The sequence below is a fragment of the Castor canadensis genome, chromosome X (genome assembly GCF_047511655.1).
Source record: "Castor canadensis chromosome X, mCasCan1.hap1v2, whole genome shotgun sequence".
Lineage (NCBI taxonomy): Eukaryota > Metazoa > Chordata > Mammalia > Rodentia > Castoridae > Castor > Castor canadensis.
Window position 1 is genome coordinate 125,617,393 of NC_133405.1, and position 26,775 is coordinate 125,644,167.

The 26,775-nt window shown below is 40.6% G+C and overlaps 1 protein-coding gene across 13 annotated transcripts in view; it reads left to right on the forward strand.

The window, feature by feature from the left end:
* Positions 1 to 26,775, forward strand: part of Sh3kbp1 (SH3 domain containing kinase binding protein 1) — a 328,667-nt gene that overhangs the window by 138,179 nt on the left and 163,713 nt on the right. For all 13 annotated transcript variants that reach the window (XM_074063111.1, XM_074063114.1, XM_074063105.1 and 10 more), the window contains one exon: positions 21,801 to 21,904. In XM_074063111.1, coding sequence (XP_073919212.1) covers positions 21,801 to 21,904 — 104 coding nt within the window. The remainder of the gene's footprint in view (positions 1 to 21,800; positions 21,905 to 26,775) is intronic.

Below are 26,775 nucleotides of genomic sequence, written 5' to 3' on the forward strand. Positions count from 1 at the left end.
TAGTAAAAAATTCTATTTGTTTTATGATTGACTTTTAAAAAGCTTAAAAGCAACTCTTTCATAATATTACTAGGAATAGTTTATTTTTTGATGAAATTAAGCTCATATCATTTAGTTTGACTAAAGCATTGAGATAAAAGGTCAGACACTTGAAGTTGCATACAGAGAAAAACAATCACTCAGTTACTGATATGTTTGACGTGGTGTGAAGAGGGACAAAAAACCAAGATAAGCAAGGAATGGAAATTCTGTGCTTCATGCATATACATCTCACTTAAAAGATAGCTCTTCCCTTCTTGCACTGAACTCTTGTGCAATTCACATTAATGTTTAAGAGACTCCTCCTCCTGGTCTCCCTTCTGCACACTCCCAGCTCATCTCTTCCCTTTATTCCTTCCATCTTCCTCTGACTCCTTCTCTATTTCCTTCTTCCTCATCTCACTCTTTAGTTTCCATCCTCTTCTGGAGAGGGTCCCTTGGGTATGTATATTTGTGCCTGTGGGGATAAGCTGGACCATCGAAATCCAGGGATGACCCACTGAAATCTTTTTAAAATTTACTGTTTATTATTTCTTTGTTTTAAACATTTTTATTACCATATATTAGTTGTACAGAGGGTTTCATTGTGACATTTCCACATATGCTTACAGTGTACCTTGGTTAGGTTCATCCCCTCCATCACTCTCCCTCATCACTCTCCCCTCTTCTTAAAATGATTTTTGACAGGTTTCAGTGTTTTATATTCACACATACATATGAAGTACATTGACCATATTCATCCTGTCTACCCTCTCCACATACCCCCACACCATACCAGTTCCCTCCTCATAATAGGCGTCTTTTACATTTCTGTCTGTTCATTGTTCATAGGGATTTTACTTTGGTATTTCATCTGTGAATATATTATACTTTAATCAGTTTAACCTCCTCTATTAATCTTCCTTTTCCTTTCCCCCCCACCATATTGTTCAACAGCTCCTCTGAAACCATTTGCAGTTTGACTATAAGTCTATTGTTAGAAAGGCTTATGTAGGATGCTATTTCACTTTTCTCATTCCCTGCTGATCCTCTGGTGGAGGTGTTAATAAATTTAGAAATGACTAAACCTAGGCAGCAAGAAGGAAGAGAGGGAGGCAAGCAACAGTGGGGCGGTTCTATAGGCTCAGTCTCTTTCTGTCCACATCTTCATAAATTATGAACTGTATTGATTCATTCACGTTGATATATGAACTCATTCTGCCAAAAGCCTAAGTTGAGGTGGAAAACAGAAAGTGATCATTTATTAGATCTGATGAGTGTCAGCTTTGTACTGAAACAAAACAAAGCAAACAAAAGCGCGCAGACCAGGATGGCCTCCCTTTCAACTCTAAGCTTGTATGGCCACAGACAAATGGGCCTGGGGGTAACCAGCAAGGCTTGGTAACAGCCCTTTTCAGAGACTTAGAACTAGACTTAAGTTCCTTGAGGCTGGAAACCCATTTTCGTTCTTTTGTCTCTCTCCTACTTCAGTGGAGGATGAGTCAGTGTAGGACCTCAGCCCATGCAAGGCCACATGATACATCCATATGTATAATCCTCCCCTTTACCAACTTTTATGGCTTCTGGAAAGTCTTTTCACCTTCATGAGCGCCCATTTCTTCAGCTACAAGTTGAAAGGTTGATGGAGAAGTTTCCAGTAGCTTTTAATCTGGAGACCCTCGCTAGAAGTTTTTGTTCCTATCTTCATTAGAACATGACTAGTTCTTCAGATCAGGGTCAGGGTACTGTTTATCAAACATTTTCGCCTGTGCACCCTCATTTTTGCTTGTTTTGGAGATCCCACTCCTCTCTTTGCAAACACTTCCCAGTGTCCCCAGGAAGAAATATTGATGTTTACTCTCCATGCCATCCACAGCCCATTCTAGTTCCTCCAGCTGACAGACATTTGTTGAATGAAACAGTTTCCCACATGACTTGTCAGAAACTGTTGAAGACCTTTAGAGGATTCTGGTTCTGTGCTGGGAAAATTCAGTGGTGATTTTGTTGAGTAATAAAGTTAAAATAGTGTTTCTGTGTTTGGCAAACCACTCATTGTCACTCTATAGCAATGCAGGTTTCTGTCCGTCTTTACACAGTTTGGTGGCAGAGGGTTGGGCAGGTGGTAAGATGCGTATTCACTTTGCATTCAGCTTATCATTCTTCAGAATTCTGCCTCCTTGGAAGGATTTTCATAGCCTCTCCATGTTTATCGCAGTGGGTGTGGGATAAAATCATTCATGTAAATTGGTTGAATTGCTAGGTGCCAATTCCTTCCCCCATCCTTGTTAGATGATGACTGAAGATTGCTAGCTAAGTGACGTGTTTCTTTGAGCGTGTTTAATATTTCAGAATCTTTTAATAAAGACACATAAAGAATCAAGAAGAAACTGAAGCAGATATTTGTATATCTGTGTTCGGAGCAGCATTATTCACAACAGCCAACAGGCAGAGTCAACCCAAGTGTCCATTTTAGGATGAATACATAAAGTGTGGTATGGTAGTCGGCCTTCAAAAGGAAGGTAGTTCTGATACATGCTACATCATGAATGAATCTTGCAGACATTATGCTAGGTGAAATAAGCCAGCCACAAAAGACAAATACTATTTGATTCTGCTTCTGTGAGGAACCCAGAACAGTCAAATCCACAGAGACATAAAGTGGAATGGTGGTTTCCAGGGGTTTCGATGATGCCAGAATGGGACATTATTGTTTAATGCATTCAGAGTTTCAGTTTGGGAAAGTGAAGAAAGGTCTGGAGATGGATGGTGGTGATGGTTACACATTAATGTGAATGAACTTAATGCCACTAAAATGGATGCTTTAAAGGGTTTAAAATGGTTACTTTTATGTTAATATGTATGTATGTTATGGACATATATAAATAATATTTATATATATACGCCACAATCAAAGGGATCAGTAATACTATGACAAATACACAACACCCTTCTACCCACCCTCAGCTAAGAAATTTTATCAAGTAATAATTATAATTAACATGTAACGTTTATTATCCTACCTCAGTTGCAGTTTTTTTGTGTGTGTATGTGTGCGTTTTGTAGTATTATGGTTTGAATTTGGGGCCTCATAGAGGCGCTCTGCCACTTGAGCCATGCCTCCAGTCCATTTTGCTTTAGTTGTTTTTCCAACAGGGTCTCCTGTTTTTGCCTAGGCCAGCCTGGATTGTTATCCTCCTATTTAGCTGAGTTCACAGGCTCATGCCACTAAGCCCAGCTTATTGGTTGAGATGGGGGGGTCTCACTATTTTTTTTTAACCCCAGCTGGCCTCAAACTGTGATTCTCCTGATCTCTGCCTCCTGGTTAGCTGGGATAACTGATGTGAGCCACTACATCTGGTCATTGTATGTGGTTTTTGAGGATGACTTGTGTAAGAGGATTCTGTGCCTGGAGGGCTTTCCTTCTCATGGTTAGTTTTCTGTGTTTGTATTAGTTAGCTAAAGTAAACATACTACAATAAATAGGAAATTAATAACCTTTTCATGTCCTTTAAAATTAGTGTTTCTAGACAGAACTATTAATAAAATAAAAAATTTCTAGAAACTTTTGTCTACTCTTTGGGCCCTGATGAAGATGGGAAGAAAAGTTACAGGAGATGGCACTTAATTCACCAGGAGTGAAGAGTGATATATTTGCAACCTTCATCTTCCCTGAATGTTGGTTTTAAGCATTTTTTGAGGAACTGCCTCATTAAACATTGTCACATCAGTTACAGGTGCCGAAGTAATGCTGCACAACAAGTAATCACACACCTCAGTGGCACACAACATCGAACTGCTCTGAAAGTCTTGAATCCTCCAGCAGGCTAGCTGGGCACGTTCACACGGTGATTGCCAGAGATGCAGAGAACCACATGCTGCCACTTCCATTTCACGTTGTTTTCCAAAGCAAGTCACGTGGGCTGGGGCTCAACTCTGCCTTTAAAGGAAGTACTACTCTAAGGTCATGTGACAAAGGGCATGGAGTGAGAAGGGGTAAAGAATCAGGGCCTTAATGACCCCAGGTCTTTATGCATAATGTTCTAGGACAACCTTGAGAAGTAGGTAGCATCATGCTTATTTCACAGTTGGGAAAACCAAGGCATAAAGAGGCCACACTGTTAGTGTGCTATACGGTTATGCCTTAGTATCTGTGGGGGAGTGCTTCCGGGACCCCTTCACTTACCAAAATCTGACAATGCTCACGTTCCTTGTACAGAATGGCATAGTATTTGCATATAATGTACACCTGTCGTGTATATATACACTGTATACATAATACAATGCAAATGCTATGCAAATGGTTGTCATACTGTATTGTTTAGGGAATAATGACAGGAAAGACGGTATATGTTCAGTACAGATGCAACTGTTAAAATGTTACAAATGCTTTTGATCTACACTTGGTTAAATCTATAGATAGGGAACCCATAGACATGAAGGGCCAACTGTAGTTTGGGTTTAAACCCATGCCTGTCAAACTTCTTCCTCCATCCTGCTGCTGCTTGATTCTGTGCAGCAGTTTGGATTACTGCCTCTCTCTAGAAACACTGAGTTTGTCCCCCTCACCCTGCTCTTCTCATTTCTCTTATTATATTTTGTTGATTCTTCTTCTCAAACTTCTTAATGTAAGCTGTTTATATGGTCCTGTCTTTGGCATCTTCTATTTTGTCCACTTGCTCTTGGGATCAGTAAATGCCATGAAGGATACACTCCCTCCCCCCAAACCCGACCTCTAGGCTTGGCCCACCTTCCTCGCTTCCCTCACTTCTACTTTCAGACACTGCTGCTTATTGGTCTCTCAGCTATAACTCAGATACCCTGGTTCGCCCTGGCATACATCATAAGGAAATACCTGCCTTGCACAACAGGAAATCCATAGACAGAGCAGGCTTTTGGAGACCCAGGTTTCTACTCTGCCCTGTCTGTCCCTGAGTTGACCTCATGCTGTGGCTAGCAAGTGGAACAATGATTGACTTCCCAGTTTATATCCACTGGGGAAAGGCAAGGGGCTTCTCTTCACTTAGATGTCCCAGAAGACTCACCTGTGTCTTGGGAATCATTTTAACTACTCTGTCATCTTATTCATTTATGTGTCCTTCCTTCCTTCCTTCCTTTCTACCTCCTTCCTCCCTCCTCCTCCCCCTCTCTGTCTCTGTCTCTGCCTCTCTCAGCGCTGGAGATTGAACCCAGGGCCTCAAGCATGCTAGGCAGGTGCTCTATCATGTCCCCAGCCCTTTCCTTTACTTTGGTGATCATTATTAAAGGCCTTTTGTGGGCCAGGCTCTACTATACAGTAATCCACAAGGAGGCCAGCTGAGTTCCTATTCTCAGGAGTCTGGGATTTAAGAATCAAGAAGTCCTTGCAGCATAGGCAGAGTAAAGAGAGCTTTATGCACTGGGTGTACCATCCAGTGGTGGTGGTGGCAATGGGGGCAATCAGGGAACACATGCAGGAGGAGTCACTTCTAAGCTGTTGATTCAACCTTAGCAATATCTCTTGTTCTAACTGCTAAAAAAAGAAATTGTAGCTGGAAATGATGGCTCACACCTGTAATTCTAGGTACTCAGAAGTGGAGATTGGGAGGATTGTAGTTCAAGGCCACCCCAGGGAAAAAGTTCAGAAGACCCCATCCCAACCAAGTAAAAGCTGGGCATAGTGGTACATATCTGTTATCTCAGCTGAGTAGGAAGCGTAAATAAGAGGATTGAAGCCCAGGCCAGCCAAGGCACACACAGATGGGAGACCTTATTTGAAAGATTACAGTGAAAAGGGTTGGGGGCATGGCTCAAGTGATAGAGTGCCTGCCTAGCAAGTGCAAGGCCTTCAGTTCAAATCCCAGTACCGCCAAAAAATAAAATCGTCACTGGTTCCTGATTTGGACCTTTATCACTTCTTCCTGTAGACCAGATAAGCACTCTGTGATCTGTGGGGCTAATCTGGCGTGGTCTGTTTTTATAAATAATACCAGTCACATCCGTTTACTGACTGCTCTGTATGAATACTTTTCATATGAAGAAGTTGGGTAGTGTGGCCCACAAAGCCTCAGTACTCTCTGGCCCCTTATAAAAAACATTTAGACCCTTACAAAAACTCAATTCCTGCCTTCCAGGAAGTTTCATTTTTAAAAAGGAGACTTGATCATTTAAAATATATAGAAAACTTTATAATAAAGCACATTGAAGTAGAGACATTTAAGTACTGAAGAAGTATTTAAATGCTGATAAAATTAGTATTGTTAACTGGGTGCGGGTGGTTCACTCTTAAAATCTTAGCTACTTGGGAGAATTGAGGTTTGAGGCTAGTCTGGGCAAATAGTTCATCTCTAAAATAACCAGAGCAGAATGGATTGGAGGTGTGGCTCAAGTGGTGGAGCGCTTGCTTTGCAAGCGAGAAGCCTTGAGTTCCAAACTCCAGTCCCACCAAAATAATATTTTTGGGAAGGTTAATCCACATTTATTTTTCTCTGCTGTTCCTTTTTTCTCTTTCACAAATGAATCTACATTCCTTTCCTTGCCTCAAGACTTCTAGATTGACACTTTCTAAATGTTCATTTTCTAAATTTACATTCATCATGACACTCGGCTCCCTCCCTCTGAGGGGGAGTAAAGGTGCAGATGAGAAAAATGAAAAGTCTGAATGTGAGATAGCTTTTTAAAATGCACCTTTGAGCCTTTCCTGTATTTAAAAGGAAAGTAGAATTTGTTTAAAGAAATGACAGCAGTCTTTATTTGCTTTGAACAAACAGATAATATGTGCATTAATAACCTATTTGGAAAAAAAGTCTACTTAAAATCCTTCACTTGCAGGTAGCACAGTCCCTTGACCTGCACGGCTCATTCATTCTCTTGCAAGCCTGCCCTGTTCCTGGTGACACCCCCACCCCCAACCCCAGAGGCCTTGGCAGCAAAACCATTTGCAGCCCCTCCAGGAAGCCCAGAGTTCTGAGTGGTTTTGTTGCTCTGACCAGTACACAATCATCTGCTCAGCTAGGAGCTCTGTTGTGTTATTTCGACCTCATTGCTACTTTCTTTTTCTAATTTATTTTCTTTTAGACTCAAAGTTTTCTTAGACTCACCATAACAGTAGCATTCAATCCCTTCCCCCAGTCTCACTTCTTAGGAGAGACCTGCTTCCTGATTATCTCTACAGAGGATCTCCGCATACTTGCATTAGGATGTACCATAAGCAGTTGCAGATATTTAATCAGAAAATGTTAATTGCAAATGATGCAACCTAATCCAAGCACAGAGTGATGCATATGTATTGATGGGGGGGGCGTTGTTTGCTTTTGTGAAACAAGGTATTGCTGTGTAGCTCTCAATCCTCCTGCTTTAGCCTCTTGAGTGCTTGGATTATAGATATGCACCGCCATGCCTGGCACTGGTGTGTTTTTACTTAAAATGCAGGTTGGCTTTTACTGTTTATGCTGTATAGGTTAAAGAGAATCTTAGAAATTTTGATGTATCAGTTCGCTTAGAGCATTTTTTAGTAGTCTGTGTGTAATTAACTAATTAGTTCCCTTAATGTAAAGACATTTAGGATGATTCTGGTTTTTCACTATTCTGAATAATGTAGCAGTGAACATTGCACATATATGTTATGCACATCTTGTGTAAATTATCCTAGTACAACTTCCTGAAAGTAGAATTACGAATTCATGATTTTTATAGTTTTTTCCTGGAAGAACTACCCAGATGTCTGTGGTCTCAACTGGATTTATTGACCTTAGTCCTTCATTCTCTAGTGATGCCACAGAAATAGAACCTAAGTGGAAGGCAGCCCGCCCCTCCAGGCAAATCCTGTGCAGTTACAAACACTTGGCATAAACTTCCCTCCCTTCACGTAACCTGTATGTGTTCTCTGTCCAAGAGACAGTGAGACATGCATTCAATGAATGTGTTTGAAGACCTGTGGGTACACAGAAGCCCTAGTGATTACTTCATTCTGGGGGTCGGGGGAGGACTTGTAGTGCTTTCCAGAGAGTTTCAGTACCTAGAAAAGGGAGAGAAGCATTGGGTTGGGCTGGAAGCGGGGTGATGGTGAGGCCACTGGCAGCTGTTGGCCTGCAAATTAGCTGTGCTGGCCTCCCTGAAAGGGAGCATGGGCATTGAGTTCAGCAGAGCCAAGGCACGAGATGACAGAGCGGGGCTCTCGCCAGCCACTGACCCGAGTAATAAGAGGACACTTGGCAAGCACCTTCGTGAAATCTGTGCCATGTGGCCATTTGTGGATCAGAACTTATGAAGTTGCCTAATGTGGTTCTTTGGTTGTGATAAGCTGCTCCCAAGTCCATGAAACGTTCCAATGAACAGAGTCTAAATGTTATGTTTGCTGCTTTATTTTATACATTTATACAAAATTCCCCCCTTCACCTCTGAGTTTCCTTGGAAACCATAGTCGCAGAGGCAGGCACTAGAGGTTCTTAACTTTTCAATTGCCATGGAACCTACTTGCCAGTCTGGAGAAGCCTATGGACTCCCTTTTTAGAATAGTATTTGTAAATGAGTAAAATAGAATCTGTAAGATTACAAAGGAAATTAACCATATTGAAATAGTTACCAAAATATTACAGAAATGTAAGTATACATATTCTTTATTGATGCATTAAATAGCAAGATTCCTCAGTGGGTCTAAAAGGGATCATGATTTTCAAGTAGAGATGCGCACAGATGAATGGAAAATGTCTATGTAATGGGTGAGAAAATTCACACGTGTTGCTAATAGCATCGTGGTTTGTTGCCTATGTTCGTAGTGGAAATAAAGGCCCCATTATAGCTAGAGAATAGTAACATTGTTTTCTTGCCATCCAGATTTATTTATTGGTACTGGGGATGGAACCCAGGGCCTTGCATATACTAAGCAAGTGCTCTACCACTGACCTGTGCTTCCAACCCCTTTCAAGTTTAGATTCCCTCAGTTGTAGCCACAGATCCCAGTCAAGGACCTCTGCTTAAGAGGTTCATTTCAGCCTTTTAAATACTGAGGAAAAATTGCAGAGATATAAACTCACATTTGCATGGGAGAACACCCATAAGTACCTAAGCTTTCCTCCCTTCTTTGCTTTGATGGGGTTGAGAAAAGAAAATGTATTAAAAATGAGTTGTTTTAAAAATATTTTGACCGTCTGTGACAAAGATCTCTGTCTCTCTCAAGAGAGGGATATGTGGTTTTCTGTCATTCTCTAAATCTTCCATTTCAGTGACCATTTTTTGTACTGATTTTAAAAACTAGGGTACTCTAGATTTGATTATGATGTTTTTCTCCAGATTCTCTGAGAATAGGCAAGAGATATTTATCCTAGATGAGGGTCTTGAGGGGTTTTCTACTGCTGTCACAATTCCTAAAATGTTTATGCTCTCTTTCCCTCCCTCCATTTCCTCCTCCTCTCTTTCCTTCCCCCCCCCACCAGCCTGCCAGTCTGTCTCCCAGTCTCCTCCCTTTCCTTCTTTCCTCCTCTCTTTATCCCCTCATCCTCTCATCTTGCTTCCTCCTTGCCAGCTCCCCTCCATTTAACTGTAAAAGTTAGGGTCTGATATATCCACTTGTCAGCAGCAAAGTTTGAAAATGCCTTTAAATATAGATATGTTCGAGGGAGTATGTTGGAGAGAAGAGAGAAATCTTGTTTATGCTCAATAGATAACTTATATTTAGAATCTTCCTGCAGTTTTTCCTTTGACATTGTGTATTCTCATTTCACTTGAATGACTCTGCATGGAACATTTAAAAGTAGATCAAACAAAACTCTATAAATACATTGAATTCTTTGGGGGCATTTTGCCAGAATCAGTCTTGCTAAAGTAGCGAAGAGCAATGTGCTTTATCTATTGGGTTTTCTCTTCTGAAAATCCAGGCTTCTTCTCCCAGAGAGCTAGCTGCCTGTGTCCTTTGAAATGGCCTGCTGTAAATTGGGTGGTTTGGATTGAGGGGCACAATGAAAGATCAAAATTCAGGCCTGGGAGCAGCCTGAGAAAAGGAGAGAGAATGGAGGTATGTTTAGCAATGTCACTCATTTTGGTTTTTTCAGTGCAAATTTTTTAGTCATTTTGATGAGAAGGGAAAGCTGGTGAAAAGAAAGTTGGTTGAGCTGGTATAAATAATTAACGAATCTGCCTTTTAACAGATTCGTGAGTATTAAAGCCACATGTTAAAAAGGGAGTCAGGTGAAAGTAAGGCCCCCTTTTGTATATGAGAAAACCGAGACCAGGAGACCTGCAGTGGTTGCAGTGCTGGGCCCATTGAGCTCGGTGTCTTCTTTGTCTTGTGAGTGGAGGGTTCTCTTGATGTGCTTTAGTACTTTCGTTGTGAACGACTTAACCATGAGCAGTAAAATCAGAGCTCATGTGTCCTTTCAGAGGGTGAATTCACACTTTTTATAAGATGGCTGTGGTGGAGGACTTTGAGTTTCTCATGCCCGTGACACCAAAATTATAGACATGGCTTCTAAGGAAATACCAGATGACAGTGTTAACATTGAAAATATCTGCATGGAGGAGGTGGCCCAAACAATGTAAACACATGTGATTAAATGTAAAAACAATAAAATAAATTTAAAAAATAAAAAAAAAACCAAAATAATTTGATCAAAAAGTATCTATATGCACCTTCTCTTTGCAGCAAGTCAGTTTATTAAATGGATGGCCCCCTTTTATACTATGTTGGCAGTAAAAATTCAAGTTTTTTTGGTTATATGTTAATCAGCCAACTTTAAGACTCCTTCTAGTGACTTCATTAAACAGGGCATTAGATTCTGAAGTTTCTAGGGCTGAAGAGGGACTAGACCAGGGATTTGTGTTCCTCTTTATTTTTCTACATACATGGTACCTGGAAAGTGGGCATTTTTTAAGAAATGGCCTCATCATAACCATAATAAGACATGTGGGAGTTGATAAATGAGTTGAATTTGTTAAGGTGCTTGAAAGGTGTGCATGAAAAGGACTAAGAGATGTCAGGTTGAAAAGGCAGAGACAGACATAAATTGATGCTTACAGATAATGAAAATACAATGGAGGTGAGGACAGTACTAGAGAGAAGCAGTGGCTGTTAGGGCCACCTGGAAAAGGAGCCCCATGGCTGTGTGTGTGTGTGTTCAAGTGTGAGTGAGTGAGCTCAGAAGATGGATACATCCCCTCCCAACAGAGATGGCTGCCTGGGCTATGTGGGCTGGGTGAGTCAAGCCAGGGAAAATGATCTTGGGTTGGCCTCCTCAAGAGGTGCATAAACATCATCTGACCAGAATACTGACAAGTGTGGGCTGCACATGTGGAGCTGTTTCTCTGGACTCACACTTCCTGCTGTCTTCATGGGTCAAAGCCTCCTTATCATTTGGCCTGTGTAAAGCACCTTGCTGCCTGATTCAATTGCAATTTATTTACTTATGGAATAGGAACTAACTTTATTATTGTCATCTAAGCATGTTCAGAAAGATAAGTTTCATAGTACAAGATAATTATTTTAATAGATGACTGTGATGCTTAAAACGAAACCAATTACAGTGTATTATGTGCTCTTTGTAAAAACAAATTGAAGTGTAGAACCATTTAAATTGGGTGTCTCTCTGTGCCTCCCCAGAAGTATCACTGTCACTTTGAGATGTAGCCTTCCATACCATTTTCTGCGTTTGTACAAACATGCTTATGCGTATGCACACTATTCATTCATGGAATTGTATTATGCCCTCACTTATTAATTGACTATTGATTGGATTCATTTATCAATAAGCATTTGTTGAGTGCATACTCTGTGCTAGGTTCTGGGAGATCAGGAGTGAGTAAAATAGTGACGGTGCTTTTAGAGAGTGTGTATCTTTATAAAATTGGAATCACGTACCCATGATATTTGGTCTTTTATTGTATAATGAACACTTTTTCATATTAAAATGCATAGAGCTACTTGTTGCATTTAATGGCTACTAAAGATAGCATGCTTTATTTAACCCTCCACCTTTCAGTGGACATTTTTATGCATATAGGTCTCTGTGCATATATACATTTGCTGTTAGAAACAATACTGTCCTGAAAAGTCTTACACACATCTCTGACTGCTTAAAATAAATGTTTTCTGATTTTTAAAAGGACCAAACTTAAAATCAAGTATATATGACCTCTTGTTCATATATAGGTCCTGCTCTGTTTATAATGAATAATTATGAGTGGCTGTAAACTTGTAAGAGAAGAGCAGTTAGGAGTAGATCATTATTTAATATTGCAAATGCTTTGTATTACAATTGCTGATGGAGAATGAGGGACCTTTGACACACTGGCAACACTATAGACTCCACCATCTTTCCACTTACAGCATCAATAATTCAAGGTGGCATCGACTTAAAAAAAACATTTATACTAGCATATATTAGTTGCATGGGGGGGGTTCATTGTGATATTTACATACATGCTTACAATTATCTTGATTAGATTCACCCCTTCCATCATTCTCCCTCATCCCCTCCCCCTTTCTTAAAAAGACTTCAACAGGTTTCACTGTTCTATTTTCATGCAAGTGTGTAAAGTCATCGACCATATTCACTCTCCTTTACTCTCTTCATTTACCCTTTCCCCTCCCACTAGTACCCACTCCCAAACAGAACCTGTTTTACATTCCATTCCTTCATTTTTTCAAGTATATATTAATTGGTCAAAGGGTTTTCGCTATGGTATTTCACACATGGATATATTGTACTTTAATCAGATTAGCTCCTTCTATTACACTCTCTTTCCCTATCCATCCAACTTCCTTGTTATCCAGCAGCTTTCAGTGAGTTTCATTATGCCATCTTCATACACAGATGCAATGTATTTCTATATTATTCACTCTATCATTTCCCTTTCCTCTCCCACCTCCACCTAATCCCCTCAAACAGTCCCACTATTATAAACATGTTCTATGTATATATAATCATGTATGTATTTATGCATATGCTTATCTTTTAGGTCTTGCTTCCACATATGAGAGAAAACATGCAAGCTTTGTCCTTCTGAACCTGGCTTACTTAGCTTAACATGATGATCTCCAGGTCCATCCATTTACCTGCAAATGACATAATTTCATTATTCTTTATGGCTGAATAATACCCCCATTGTGTGTATATATACCACCTTTTCTTTTCTTTTTTTTTTTTTTTGTGAATTTTGAAAATCCTGATCGAGTTTTTTTTTATTGTTTTATTATTCATATGTGCATACAAGGCTTGGGTCGTTTCTCCCCCATTGCCCCCACCCCCTCCCTTATCCCCCACTCCACCCCCTCCCTCTCTCCCCTACTCCACCCCCTCCCTCTCTCCCCTACCCCCTCAATACCCAGCAGAAACTATTTTGCCCTTATTTCTAATTTTGTTGTAGAGAGAGTATAAGCCATAATAGGAAGGACCAAGGGTTTTTGCTAGTTGAGATAAGGATAGCTATACAGGGAGTTGACTCACATTGATTTCCTGTGCGTGGGTGTTACCTTCTAGGTTAATTCTTTTTGATCTAACCTTTTCTCTAGTTCCTGGTCCCCTTTTCCTATTGGCCTCAGTTGCTTTTATGGTATCTGCTTTAGTTTCTCTGCGTTAAGGGCAACAAATGCTAGCTAGTTTTTTAGGTGTCTTACCTATCGTCACCCCTCCCTTGTGTGCTCTCGCTTTTATCATGTGCTCAAAGTCCAATCCCATTGTTGTGTTTGCCCTTGATCTAATGTCCACATTTGAGGGAGAACATACGATTTTTGGTCTTTTGGGCCAGGCTAACCTCACTCAGAATGATGTTCTCCAATTCCATCCATTTACCAGCGAATGATAACATTTCGTTCTTCTTCATGGCTGCATAAAATTCCATTGTGTATAGATACCACATGTTCTTAATCCATTCGTCAGTGGTGGGGCATCTTGGCTGTTTCCATAACTTGGCTATTGTGAATAGTGCCGCAATAAACATGGGTGTGCAGGTGCCTCTGGAGTAACCTGTGTCACATTGTTTTGGGTATATCCCCAAGAGTGGTATTGCTGGATCAAATGGTAGATCAATGTTTAGCTTTTTAAGTAGCCTCCAAATTTTTTTCCAGAGTGGTTGTACTAGTTTGAATTCCTACCAACAGTGTAAGAGGGTTCCTTTTCCCCGCATCCTTGCCAACACCTGTTGGTGGTGGTGTTGCTAATGATGGCTATTCTAATGGGTGTACCACCTTTTCTTAATCCATTCTTCAGTCGCAAGGTATCTGGGCTGTTTCCATAACTTGGCTGTTGTGACTAGTGCTGCAGTAAACATGGATGTGTAGAGGTCTCTATTGTATCCTGAATTGCATTCTTTGGGTGGTATTGCTTGATTGTGTGGTAGTTTTATTTATTTTTTATTTTTTAATTTTTTTGAGGAACCTCCATACTGCTTTCCATAGTGGTTGCACTAGTTTACATTCCCAGCAACAGTGTGTACGGGTTCCTTTTTCCCTTCATCCTCACCAGCATTTGTTTTTTAAGAAGACATTTGTAGGTGCCCTGTTTTAACACCATGCTGAGGTTTTACGCCACCCTTCCTGTCCTTTTCTAGTGCCTCACTGACTGCCTGGAGTTTGTAGTCACAAAATCATGATACGTAGAGAGGATGTGGTGTAGGTATTCATTAGTTTATTAATCCACTCATTTCTCAAGAATGGATTAAACATCTACTCAGACACTGAGTTAGGTGCTGGGGATCAAGGACAAGTTAAGAGTCATTTGCCCCCTTTGGGGGCAGTAGACTCACTGTCTGCATTCATGTATATGTATTGGCTGCTCCTTCCCTGGGTATATGATTACTTCTACTGTGTTTTTCAGATTTTCTTTGCCATTGTCTTCTCTTGGATCATTTACCTTCTTCTACACTCTCTCCTCCAAGCTGTCCTTGACACCCTTAACACCAGGTACTTCTCCCTAGATCACTATCCTCCTCACACCTGTTCCATGCTTCCCTAGAGACCTACTCTGGATTCTCATGGCTCATAAAATAAAGTCTTAGCTTGGCATCCATAGTCCCCCTTGGACACTCACTCCCAATCTGCCGCCTTGGTATTATCTTGGGTTGGGTTGTTTCAGGAGATAAATTGAGACCACAATTATCTAACCCATATGCCTTGGATTAAGTTATCCAGCCTTTCTGTGCTTGTCCCTAAGATGGGACCTGCACTCGGAGAGTTTATGCAAGTACTTGAGGGAAGGTGCTTAAGACTTGAGGGCAAGCACAGTCTAGCACATAGGAGATACTTGTTCATTTCTTCATCTTCAACAAGATGAAGTTGACTTTCCTTATGCAGTATTTGACTTTACTTGCCTCTCTCTCCTACCTCCTAGGGCTCAGAGGCACTAATAAATTGATTTCTCTTGGTTCTACATTTTGTCTTGTATTCTGATGAGACTTGTGAGAAAATGAGCAATGGCATAAGCATTGCTGCTTTTCAGATGACCCCTGCCTTTGAAGTAGCAGGGAAATGGATTTCCTCTTTTCCGTCATGCAAAGATGTTGATTATACACATCCCTTTGGGACCCTGTGGTCTCCAGGGACCACACAGTGCCGGTTAGTTTACATACTGTACATTTCCAATACAGCAGTCCAGTTGAGGCCAACAAGGGTTTGTAAAGAAAGACCCAAGAGGTCTCTTTACTTCTGGACTCTGATTGGCTCCTGAAGTGTCCTCTTCTTCCTCTGAGTCTAATGAGTGGCTGTTTCCAGTAGAGTGTTTGATGTAGGGCCTGCAAGCACCTTCTCTTTCCTTCTATACAGAATTCAGTTGATATCCCAAGTAAAATGTATGCATCTCCATACTGATTCAGTTTGGTTTTTATTGCTTTTCCAGTCTAAGATAGGAAACCTGACCTCTTGCACAGATTGAAATTTCCAACGCAAAAACAGTTTCTGCAATAAGCCAGCATGCTGCTCAGTAACATGGAGAGTTCTTACACCCAGCAGTATCTACTCATGTACCATAGCAGAAATCTCCATCTCTCTACCTTCCTTCTTCATCAGAACTTATTTCCAGAGCTTAGAACTACTTAGTACAACTGTTCCAAAGGTCTGTGAAGTAACATCACAGTAGAGCAGCATTCACCTGGGTTAAGTATTAGAATAATATTATCAAAACTTTGTAAGTCTGATTTCTCTCTCTTTGGAAAAGATACTGACATGGTAATGTGGAAACATGGTAATGTAAAAGTTGCATTTAGTTTTGGCCTTGATGCTTTTCTTTGGACAACATATCTGTCTAGATGTCTCTCAACCTTAGCTTAATGTTAGAATCACCTGGGAGTTTTTAAAATCCAGATGTCCACCACTCTGGAAAAAAATTTGGAGGCTACTTAAAAAGCTGGACATCGATCTACCATTTGATCCAGCAATACCACTCTTGGGGATATACCCAAAAGACTGTTACTCCAGAGGCACCTGCACATCCATGTTTATTGCGGCACTATTCACAATAGCCAAGTTATGGAAACAGCCAAGATGCCCCACCACTGACGAATGGATTAAGAACATGTGGTATCTATACACAATGGAATTTTATGCAGCCATGAAGAAGAACGAAATGTTATCATTCGCTGGTAAATGGATGGAATTGGAGAACATCATTCTGAGTGAGGTTAGCCTGGCCAAAAAGACCAAAAATCGTATGTTCTCCCTCATATGTGGACATTAGATCAAGGGCAAACACAACAATGGGATTGGACTATGAGCACATGATAAAAGCGAGAGCACACAAGGGAGGGGTGAGGATAGGTAAGACACCTAAAAAACTAGCTAGCATTTGTTGCCCTTAACGCAGAGAAACTAAAGCAGATACCTTAAAGCAACTGAGGCCAATAGGAAAAGGGGACCAGGTACTAGAGAAAAGGTTAGATCAGAAAGAATCTGATCTAGAAGGTAACACCCACGCACAGGAAATCAATGCGAGTCAACTCCCTGTATACCTATCCTTATCTCAACCAGCAAAAACCCTTGTTCCTTCCTATTATGGCTTATACTCTCTCTACAACAAAATTAGAAATAAGGGCAAAATAGTTTCTGCTGGGTATTGAGGCGGGGAGAGGAAGGGGGTGGAGTGGGTGGTAAGGGAGGGGGTGGGGGCAGGGGGGGAGAAATGAACCAAGCCTTGTATGCACATATGAATAATAAAAGAAAAATGAAAAAAAAAATAAAATAAAATCCAGATGTCCATACTGCATCCCAGACCAATGATGTCTGAATGTGGGGCCCAGGAATTGGTATTTGTTCCCTTTTCCTTTTCAAAGTTTATTCAGATATCCATATGTAGAAGACTGAATCTAGATCCCTGTCTCTCACCCTGTAGCAATATCATCACAAAGTGGATCAAAAACCTATTTAATATAAGGCCTGAAACTTTGAAACAACTACAGGAAGTAGTAGGAAATACACTGGAACATATAGGCATAGAAAATGACCTCCTAAATAGAACTCAAAAGGCTTAGCATCTAAGAGAAAGAATGAACAAATGGGACTGCATCAAACTAAAAAGTTTCTGCACAGCAAAAGAAACAGTTCCTGGACTTAAGAGACTGCCCACAGAATGGAAGAAAATCTTTACCAGTTACTCAACCATAAGATCCTAGGATAAAGGCTGCAAAATATCAGTGTGTGTCTTGTTTCTTGGACTGAGTCATGTGTGCTTTTCAGTTTCTGCAATATCATTGTCAGAGAAGGTTAATGTACTGTATTGTCTCCCTATCAAACTGGCAGTATTTCATTAAGACAGAGGTCAGTAGGCCCAAGTTCCCTGCAGCCATAGGAAATGCAACTCATTTGTGGTTTTTCACTTCCTGATTTCCTCTTTTAACCATGTACCCTGTTAGCCCAGCTAGTCCTTTCTGCAACCTCAAGACAGAGCTGAGTTTCTTCTTAAGAACAGCCAGAGGCATGGGAGGCAGTGTCTCTAGAACTGCATCACCTGGTTGGAAATCCTATACCCTCTACTTACTAGCTGTAAGACCGTTGGTAAAATACTTACATCTCTGTGTCTTGTCAATCTCCTTGTCTATAAAAAGGGGGCCAGTAATCTCTCCCAAAGGTTCAGTGTGCAATGAAATGGGTTAATACAGGCAAAATGCTTAACAATCTCAGGCACTTAATAAGTGCTCAATAAATGTTAGCTGCTGTTCTTTTATTAAATAAAGCTTGTTATGAATGGAAGGTGGCTATGGGCCCTAGTGAGAGAGTTGAGGGTATGCCTGTGTTCCTGCATGAGTGCATGTTCATGCATGTGTTTTTCATGGCCATCGTACTATATAGCTATAACATAGGAATGTATCAAACATGCCTTGTCCTCTTTTTTCCAGTTTCTTTGGTATATCATGTGTGCATACACATCTGCATGTGTGTTATGCATATTCCTTCTTTCAATTATATATAAGGAGTTAAGTGGCCCTGGCTAGGAAACACACATAGTGACACAGTACAGTAGCAATGGTGCTGACCTGAATGAGGAAAAGCATGTATTTTCTCCACTTTCTACTTTTTCTAATTTAGATTTATATTTTTGATCATGGTTAGCAAATATATATAATTAAAAACAAACTTTCAAGACTCAATTTATTCTATAAAAAAAAGTAATGCCAGTAATGATAAAACTGGCATTTATACTAAGAACTCCATTGCCCAGTTCATCTGGACATGAAGGTGGTAGCTCAAACTACCAAATCCTAGCAAGTCAAACATTTTTATCTCTAGTTTATACTAGCTATTAAAAGGAGATGACATTGTTGTCTCCCTATCTCTTTGAGGAAGGCCAAGATGCACTAGTAAACGTCAGTGAAATTCAAGGAGAGGGAAAAATGGCAAATGACAGCCTTAAACTTCCTTATAGAGATAAATATATGCAACTGAAATACAGTTTCTCCCAACTTCGTGCATCCCCCATGCACTGGGGTCAGTAGCTCAGTAGAACTGGCACATAAGTTCAAGTCAGTGCTATGCAGAGCTGAGACCTGGCAAAGAAGCAGTTCTGGAGTTTGAGAGCTCCCTATAATGAGAATCATGGTGAAGACCTGGGTGATATTACAGTGTTGCAAGGAGCGGTTAACATAGATTGCAGAGAATTTGGAACTAGATATGAATTAGATTGGCTTATCCAGGACTAAAGAGAGAGCTGTGACCTCAGGCCAAGGAAATACTGCCGCTTACTAGCTTGGTGGTCTTGGGTAAGTTACTGAGCTCTGGCTTCCTCATTTGCAAAATGGCTGCTCATCCTAGTTCTTTTCTTTTTAATTTATGTGGTTGACAGGATGAGATACAGTGATGGGTTTCAGAAGTGCTTTAGAAATGGTCACAAGCCATCCCAATGTTGGGGGAATAACCGTTTCTGCTCGGGGTCAGGTCAGATGGCCTTTGCCATCAACTGTCTCTGAGTTCTTCTCTTGTGCCCTCCTAGGGATTTTCTTGGTATGTTGGCCATGTGCTTTGTAGGACTTTATGCTACCAGTTAAGTCACCTTTTTAGAGGCTTTTTAAAGAAATATTGACTAGTCTGGCAGAGAGAAATTAGCGAATACATCATTCTTCTGATACCTGGCAGGCCTTTATGGAAGTCCAGTGCAAAGATTTAGTTTGAGAGGAATCTGGTGATTGTGTTTCAGGTGTAGAATCTGTTGAATTAGTGTTTTCTCTAAGAATATCACTCTCGCATTTGCCATTTGAGCAATGTTGGGTTAGATGCTATGTTTTCCGGAGGGATTTTTTTTTTTTTGAGATACGAACTTACATATAAGTTTTATGGCTTTAGCTAACACTAGGTCTTCAGATGTTATTTTTAAGTTACTTTGGTTAGGACTTTGGAGCTTCTGAGGTTGTGAGCATCAGTTTTCAGACATTTGTTATTTTGCTTGTATCATGTTCAGATTTGTGTCTGAGTTCATTTTAACATAACATGTAGAAAATGGAAGCTCTTAAAGAGTCATTTAACTTTATCTTAAGGGGACAGGGTAGGAGAGGGTACCAAGATTGCCTTGTCACCTTGATTTTCTTTGCTAGAATGAGAGCTCTGTATCATTTATCACTCAGAACACTTGATTTTTCCCTCTGTGATGTGATGTCAGGAGTCATGGAGCAGTGTGTGGTGGTGCTCTTTTCTTGTTTGTTTGTTTGCTTGTTTTAACAACATGATCTTGTTATGTAGTCTAGGCTTGCCTGGAATTTATGATCCTTCTGCCTCTGTCTCCTGAGTGTTAGGATTACAGGCATGTACCACCATGCCTAATTTTAGTGTTGTCCTTCTTTGTACTGGAATACCACTCCTCTGGACTTGCTGCCTGGGAGAAGCAAGGTGGAGTGTGTCCTTTGGCCCAGAGAGAGTCAGGCCCTCTTTAGGGTTGCACTACTCAACCTGTTGACAGGCCACATTGCTCACCTGGGATGGGCCTGTGAGCACTACATTTGTTCTTATTAAGATCTGGCAGCTTGTGACTGTGCAAAGGGGTGGAGATCATTTGTGTAGTCACCAAAGATTTGATTAGACAAGATATTGATTCCCAACTGTCCTCTTCCTATGTTCAACCTTGCTCTTATCCTAGCGTGATATAGGCAGAGAAAAATAGAAGACAGAACTAGGCCACTGGCTTTTGAAAAATATTGATCAGGGAGCACATAGATTTAGCGCAGACACCTTCCCTCTACTGTGGTGTAACGCCATGTGGAGAGGTCTTAATGTGCCCTGTGATCCACCCCTCCAAGGACTTCCTTCCTCAGGGAAGATTAGAAAAGAAAATCCCTGGAGGCAGTACCCCAAAAGAATTTCAGCATTTCTAAATGTGTTTCTTTGATGTCATTGATCCCTTTGGTTTTCTAGGCCATATGGTGGCATGGAGTGGTGTGAGGTGGTCAGCTGTGAGCAAGAAGCCTTTGAGCAATGTCTTTTGCAATTCCTAGCTCCCATCCACCTCTCCCTGGCTTTAGCCGCCGTTGCTGCATATCTGTAAATCTGTCTGTCTCTCAACCACAACCCCCACGCATGTTCTTTCTCTTCACAATGCACACGTGTGGTGTGGATGTGCTGTGGACAGTTGAGTCTGTACTTGAACCAGTTATAAGTCAGAGGCTTACAGTTGGGCTATTCTGGGTGAGTGAAACAGTGTAACCTTCAGTGTCCTCTGGTCAAGTGAAGTGTGGCCCTGGCTTTTATCTTGATTTGCTTCAGTTGATTCTGTGTAAGCAGCCAGGGATCCTGTTAATGGATCCTCTGGGACCAAGGGAAGAGAACAGAAGTGGATTTGTTGACCCTCGTGGGACGTTTGAAACGGTATCAAGAACAGGCTAAAATCTAATCAGCTTCCACTTATCAAGCCTGAGTCTCCAGCATGTTGAAATGGTGATGATTAGTAAGAAGGCGGCCGGGACACTTTATCCTTGCCTTTGCACATTTGGGGGAAGTGCCCTCTGCCTTGCTAGCATTAGAAGCAGACCATTTTGTTTCTCTACCACATCACATCAGCTTTCATTAAAAATCAACAGCAAATATAAAGCTCCATCCGTGGAAAACTGTTTAAGGCAACACTGTGCTCCAGTGCTTTGGGGGTGGGGTTTTTGCCTTCTGCACCAATGGATTGGTTTCTCATATCCATGCCTTTCTGACCCAGCAGCTTTCAAAGACCAAGAAGCATTGCTCTGCTTTCTAATGCCCCTCTCTAAGAGACTAGGGCTGTCGTGCCTTTAGCCATGTACCAGAGAGCACATTTGAGATAAGTCAGCTTAATTTGCCTGCATGCCTAGGAAGCCTCTCTTCAAAACCTTAGTTTGGGAGAAAAGCAGTATCTAAATATTTTGCTTTTCCCATCCAGGCGAGCGACGGAGGCGCCGATGCCAGGTGGCATTCAGCTACCTGCCCCAGAATGATGATGAACTTGAGCTGAAAGTCGGGGACATCATAGAGGTAGTAGGAGAGGTAAGCAAGTGGATGGGCAGCTTTCTTGCCTTGTGTGGCTATCTGACTCACCTGTTCACCCAGCCATGAGGAGCTCTTGCTGCAGATGCACAGGCCCACTGGCCTTGACATTGGATGTTAGAACTCAGAGACCCTTGAGACTATCCAGTTGAGTTTTCTCTCTAAGGAAATGGTTTCTCTGTGAGGAATACCTCCACACCAATTGGGGTCAAATGTGGGGCCATTTAAAGCCATTATCTTTCTAACCCTGCACACTAAGTACTAAGTACCTCTGAAATTCCAGCCCAGTGCCACCAGCTTTCTTTTCTGCTTTAATTAATGATAGACTGTGGGTGTCCACAGTGACTAGAAGCTACCAGAACAATGATAAATGATAGATAAATTTGCCATAAATACGTGCTTCATAAAGGGGGAGAAATCTTAACTATGTGAAAATGTTCCACTCTGCTCTTAATGACCCAAACAATGTATGCACATGTGAATAAAAGAATTAAAAAAAAGTCAAATTAAGACAACAGTGAGTTTCTACTTATGAAAAGCTAATAAAATAGTATTTGGTGATAAGATTGTTGGCACAGCTGAGAATAACTGGTGAATTTGTATATCTGTATGATCCGTATATGAGGTTATTTAGCAAGGTATGTCAAGAGCTATAAATATCTGAACAATGCTCTGATTCAGTGATACCATTCCTAAGAATTTATCTGTAGAAAATGATGAACAAACAAAAGAAGAAAATACATGGAAAATATGTTAATTGCAGTAGTGCTTGTGATAATGAAAGAGAATTGTGTTGTATTATCCAGCTAGAAGATTGGGAAGCCATTAAGATGGTATACACAGACCTTTAAGTATATATTTATTATGATGCTTTGCATTATAATTATCTGTTACATTCCAGTAAGCTGAGAGCTTTTCAATGGCACGAACCTGGGTTTTGTCTTTATATTCATGGTACCTGGAATAGTGCTTGAAACCTAATAGGCACCTTGATAAATGCTCACTGAATAAGTAAATGAATAAATGGAAATATGAAAACAGTTTTTTTCAAAATAAATGAACAGATTAGAACACAAAATTGCATAGCTAGGATATAATCATGTAAAATATATCTATATGCATGTGATGGAAGACTGAAAGGGAATAAGAATTGAAAGTGGTCCTGTCACAGTAGATGATTTTTTTTTACTGTTGTCATATTGCTTTAAGAAAACAAATCAAGACAAGGAAATGACTAATACATGTTTGAGAAACATTGCCCACTTTTACCTGCCCGTTACTGCAGGGAAACCAAGTGTGGGTTGCTGAAGGAGAGGAGCCATTGCAGTGCTGTGACTGCACTCACCTAGATGAAGGGAAGCTTTTGCTACCACCTGCAATTCCAGCTCCTTTCCACTCATCCCCAGCTGAATGCTATGCCGCATTCTGGGTTTGCTTCAATAGGAAAAGGAAAAATAGCTAGAGTCTGTGATAATTACATAAAATGTAAAAGCTGGCCTTTTACTCTATATTTTAAAATGATATCAATAATTACTTTCCTGTTGTTCCTATCTATTGTAATATTGTAGCTATTGGGCCATTGTCAGTGTCCCTTTTCTCTGGGAATGAATGTTGTATAAGTGCTGATGGGTAGTCCTTCTCTAATTCCACTGAAGACTAAAAATAAACAACTCCCCCTAAATAAGCAAAAACTTTTAAATCACAGCAACAGATCAAGGTAAGAACATAATAATTTTGTAATATTATCAAATCAATCTACTAATAAAAATGAAACATTGTATATGTACATATTAGGTTATATTGGTGATTGGTTAATAGATTAATTTCTATAGTATTGCAAAGGTGTATACACAAAAATGCACATACATTTTTGGCCCTGATAGACAACTGTTAGAAGGATTTAGAATGTATGGACTAGTTTTTTTTTCTTTTATTATTCATATGTGCATACAAGGCTTGGGTCATTTCTCCCCCCTGCCCCCACCCCCTCCCTTGCCACCCACTCCACCCCCTCCCTCTCCCCCCCACCCCCTCAATACCCAGCAGAAACTATTTTGCCCTTATTTCTAATTTTGTTGTAGAGAGAGTATAAGCAATAATAGGAAGGACCAAGGGTTTTTGCTGGTTGAGATAAGGATAGCTATACAGGGAGTTGACTCACATTAATTTCCTGTGCATGTGTGTTACCTTCTAGGTTAATTCTTTTTGATCTAACCTTTTGGACTAGTTTTTTTGAAAACAGTTGAGTCAAGTGAAGACACCAAAAAAAAGTGATATGTATCTACTCCAATATCTAATTTTAGCTTAAAATATCACAATATATATTAATTTGTCATCTATCAAAACAATATCATGATATAGGGGCAAGGCCTTTTCCCTAAACATGAGTTTGCTGGCTTGAGTTCCTTCCATTGTGCATCCATAGTGTATCCTCTGTGATTCCCATTGGTTCTTTAAAGTGGATTTATAACAACATATTCTTCTATAGCTCTCCATCCCCAATCTTTCTTAGTTTTTTTCCACACTTAATTTGGCAGGTTTTTTTTTAACCTTCACATTGTTACTTATCCCTTCTTGAAACTGCTAACCCTCCTAACATCTATATATATTTGTCCTTTTTAACCAAGCATGTGCTCCCAATAACAAGCAACAGGTTTAAGCATGTTTGGGAAGAAACAACCCTGGTCCTTGGGAAGGTGAACAGCTCTCCTATCTGGCAGGGGCAACTACAGCCTGCAGCCTGTAGCCTCAGGGAAGGAACGGAGAGCGAGGGGCAGTCCTAGACTTGGCAAAGTCGTGGTTGCTTGAGAAAATACCTACCATGCTTCTGCCTCCTTGCTGGAGAGAGGTGGTTCTATTGTGGGAAAAGCCATCATGGCAAACCTAAATGAACTGGGCTACCAATTTGCAAGGACAATAGCAAACTGTGAATTCCTGGATTTATATTTTTAAAGAAGTTGTTGTGAATGCACATTTGGGTCATTTTGGTCCCAAGTGGAGAAGACAGAGAAGTGCTGGCCAGGTCCTAATGAAAGAACAGACATGACATGAGGACAAAGTTACCAGGAGAAACGGCATTTGCAGGCTTCTGGAGGTTCATTTTTTGTTTTTTTTTGTTTGTTTGTTTTTTTGCAGTGCTGGGGTTTGTGATGGGTTTTTTTCTAAATAGGATCTCATGAACTATTCTACCTGGGCTGGCTTCGAACTATGATCCTCCTGATCTCTGCCTCCTGAGTAGCGTGAGCTACCGGCACCTTTGTTTTTGCTTTTGAAGAGTACATTGAAGCTACTGTTTTCTTCTGTCTGTTATCATCTAGAGTTCAGGGAAGGTGCTGCTTTTCTTCCTGTGTTGGATTTGAGTTTGGTCTTAACCAGTCTCTGTGTCAGTGGTGACTTAAGGGATGTTCAGAGATTTTTGCTTTTACATGTTCCTTATGGTTAGTTTTTGAGGTACTTCTCAGTGGTTCCTAGTCAGGTTGGCTGAAGATAGAGGGCTGCAGTCTCTGAGTTAAAACCTAACCTAGCTTTGTGGTTTGTGAAGATGATAACTTAAGTGTTAAAAAAACAACAACAACAAAAAAACCCCCTACATCTGTATCCTCCTCCTTATGCCTGTAGAAAGGAGATTTGTTTACTCAGCTGGAGTTAAATAGGCCTTGAAATGCTTCAAAACTTTCTCAGGAAGATAACCTCTGTTAGTTTGCCCATGGGAAGTCAAGTTCATTAAGAAGCTGATTAATAACTGATCCAGACATGCCTTCATTCTTCCCCATTAAGACACTGCCTTGCTTTAGAGGAACTCCTATCCCTTTTCTAAAAAGTAACAGTAATATAAATTCTGTGTATTGGAATTTGATCATCCAAAGAATTCAAGCTGTTCTACAGTTTTTTTCCTCAAATAACTGAGGTGTGAACACCTTGGATTTCCCAGTGTATAGAGATGGTAACACATTCATGTTATGAAGAGAGAAGCCATATTTAGAAGAGAACACGATTAGATTTGAATCATCAGCACATAAAACAGGCCACAGGCATATAAAAGTAACAGTCACAAGTTTAAATGTATTTATGGTAGATTTGTGAAGCTGTGAAATTTATCAAATATTTGAGTACTTACATTCTGAAAGGAACTGTGTTTATGGAGATACAGAGATTTACTAAGCAGAATGTACATCTTGAGGCAAGCTTGTTCTAGTCAGAGAGGAGAACTAAAACTTCATGGTGTGACTGGAGTGTCAAATGATAGGATTTACAAATGAGCAAGGAATCAAAAGCAGTCCTCATTGAGTGTGAAGAAGATGCCGGAATAGGTGAAATTACAACTGGACACATGAAAGGTGGGTAGTATTTGTATTAATTGTTCAGCAGGCACTGGCTGTACCATGTCGGGTGCTGGGCTGAAGGAGGACAAGAGTGTTAGTACAGCCTTGTTTTGAAGTTGGGGCAACCTGTGAACATTTGGAACAAGTATGGAGTATGTGAAGCAGGTGCTGTTCTCACTGGGAAACAGAGACAGGACAAAACTTGAGGCTTTTGATTCATCCTTCTGGTTTGATTTCCTCTTTATTCTTATTTTCAAGTTGAAGTGATGGCAAACCCTTAGTGGAGTCATTTAGGAATTTGGGGACCAGTAGAATAGTTCATGGCTATTTTGAAGGATGGGACTATCAAACACTACTGAATGATATCTCCAGAAGCCCTATTACCCTATCAGAAACCTCTTCTCTTCTCTTCTTTTCTTTCTTTTGAGACAGAGTCTCACTATGTAGTCAAGGCCTAAAACTTACTGTGTAGGCCAGGCTGGTCTGGAATGCAAGATCCTCTTGTCTCAACCTCCTCAGTTCTGGGATTACAGTTGTACACTATCGTGG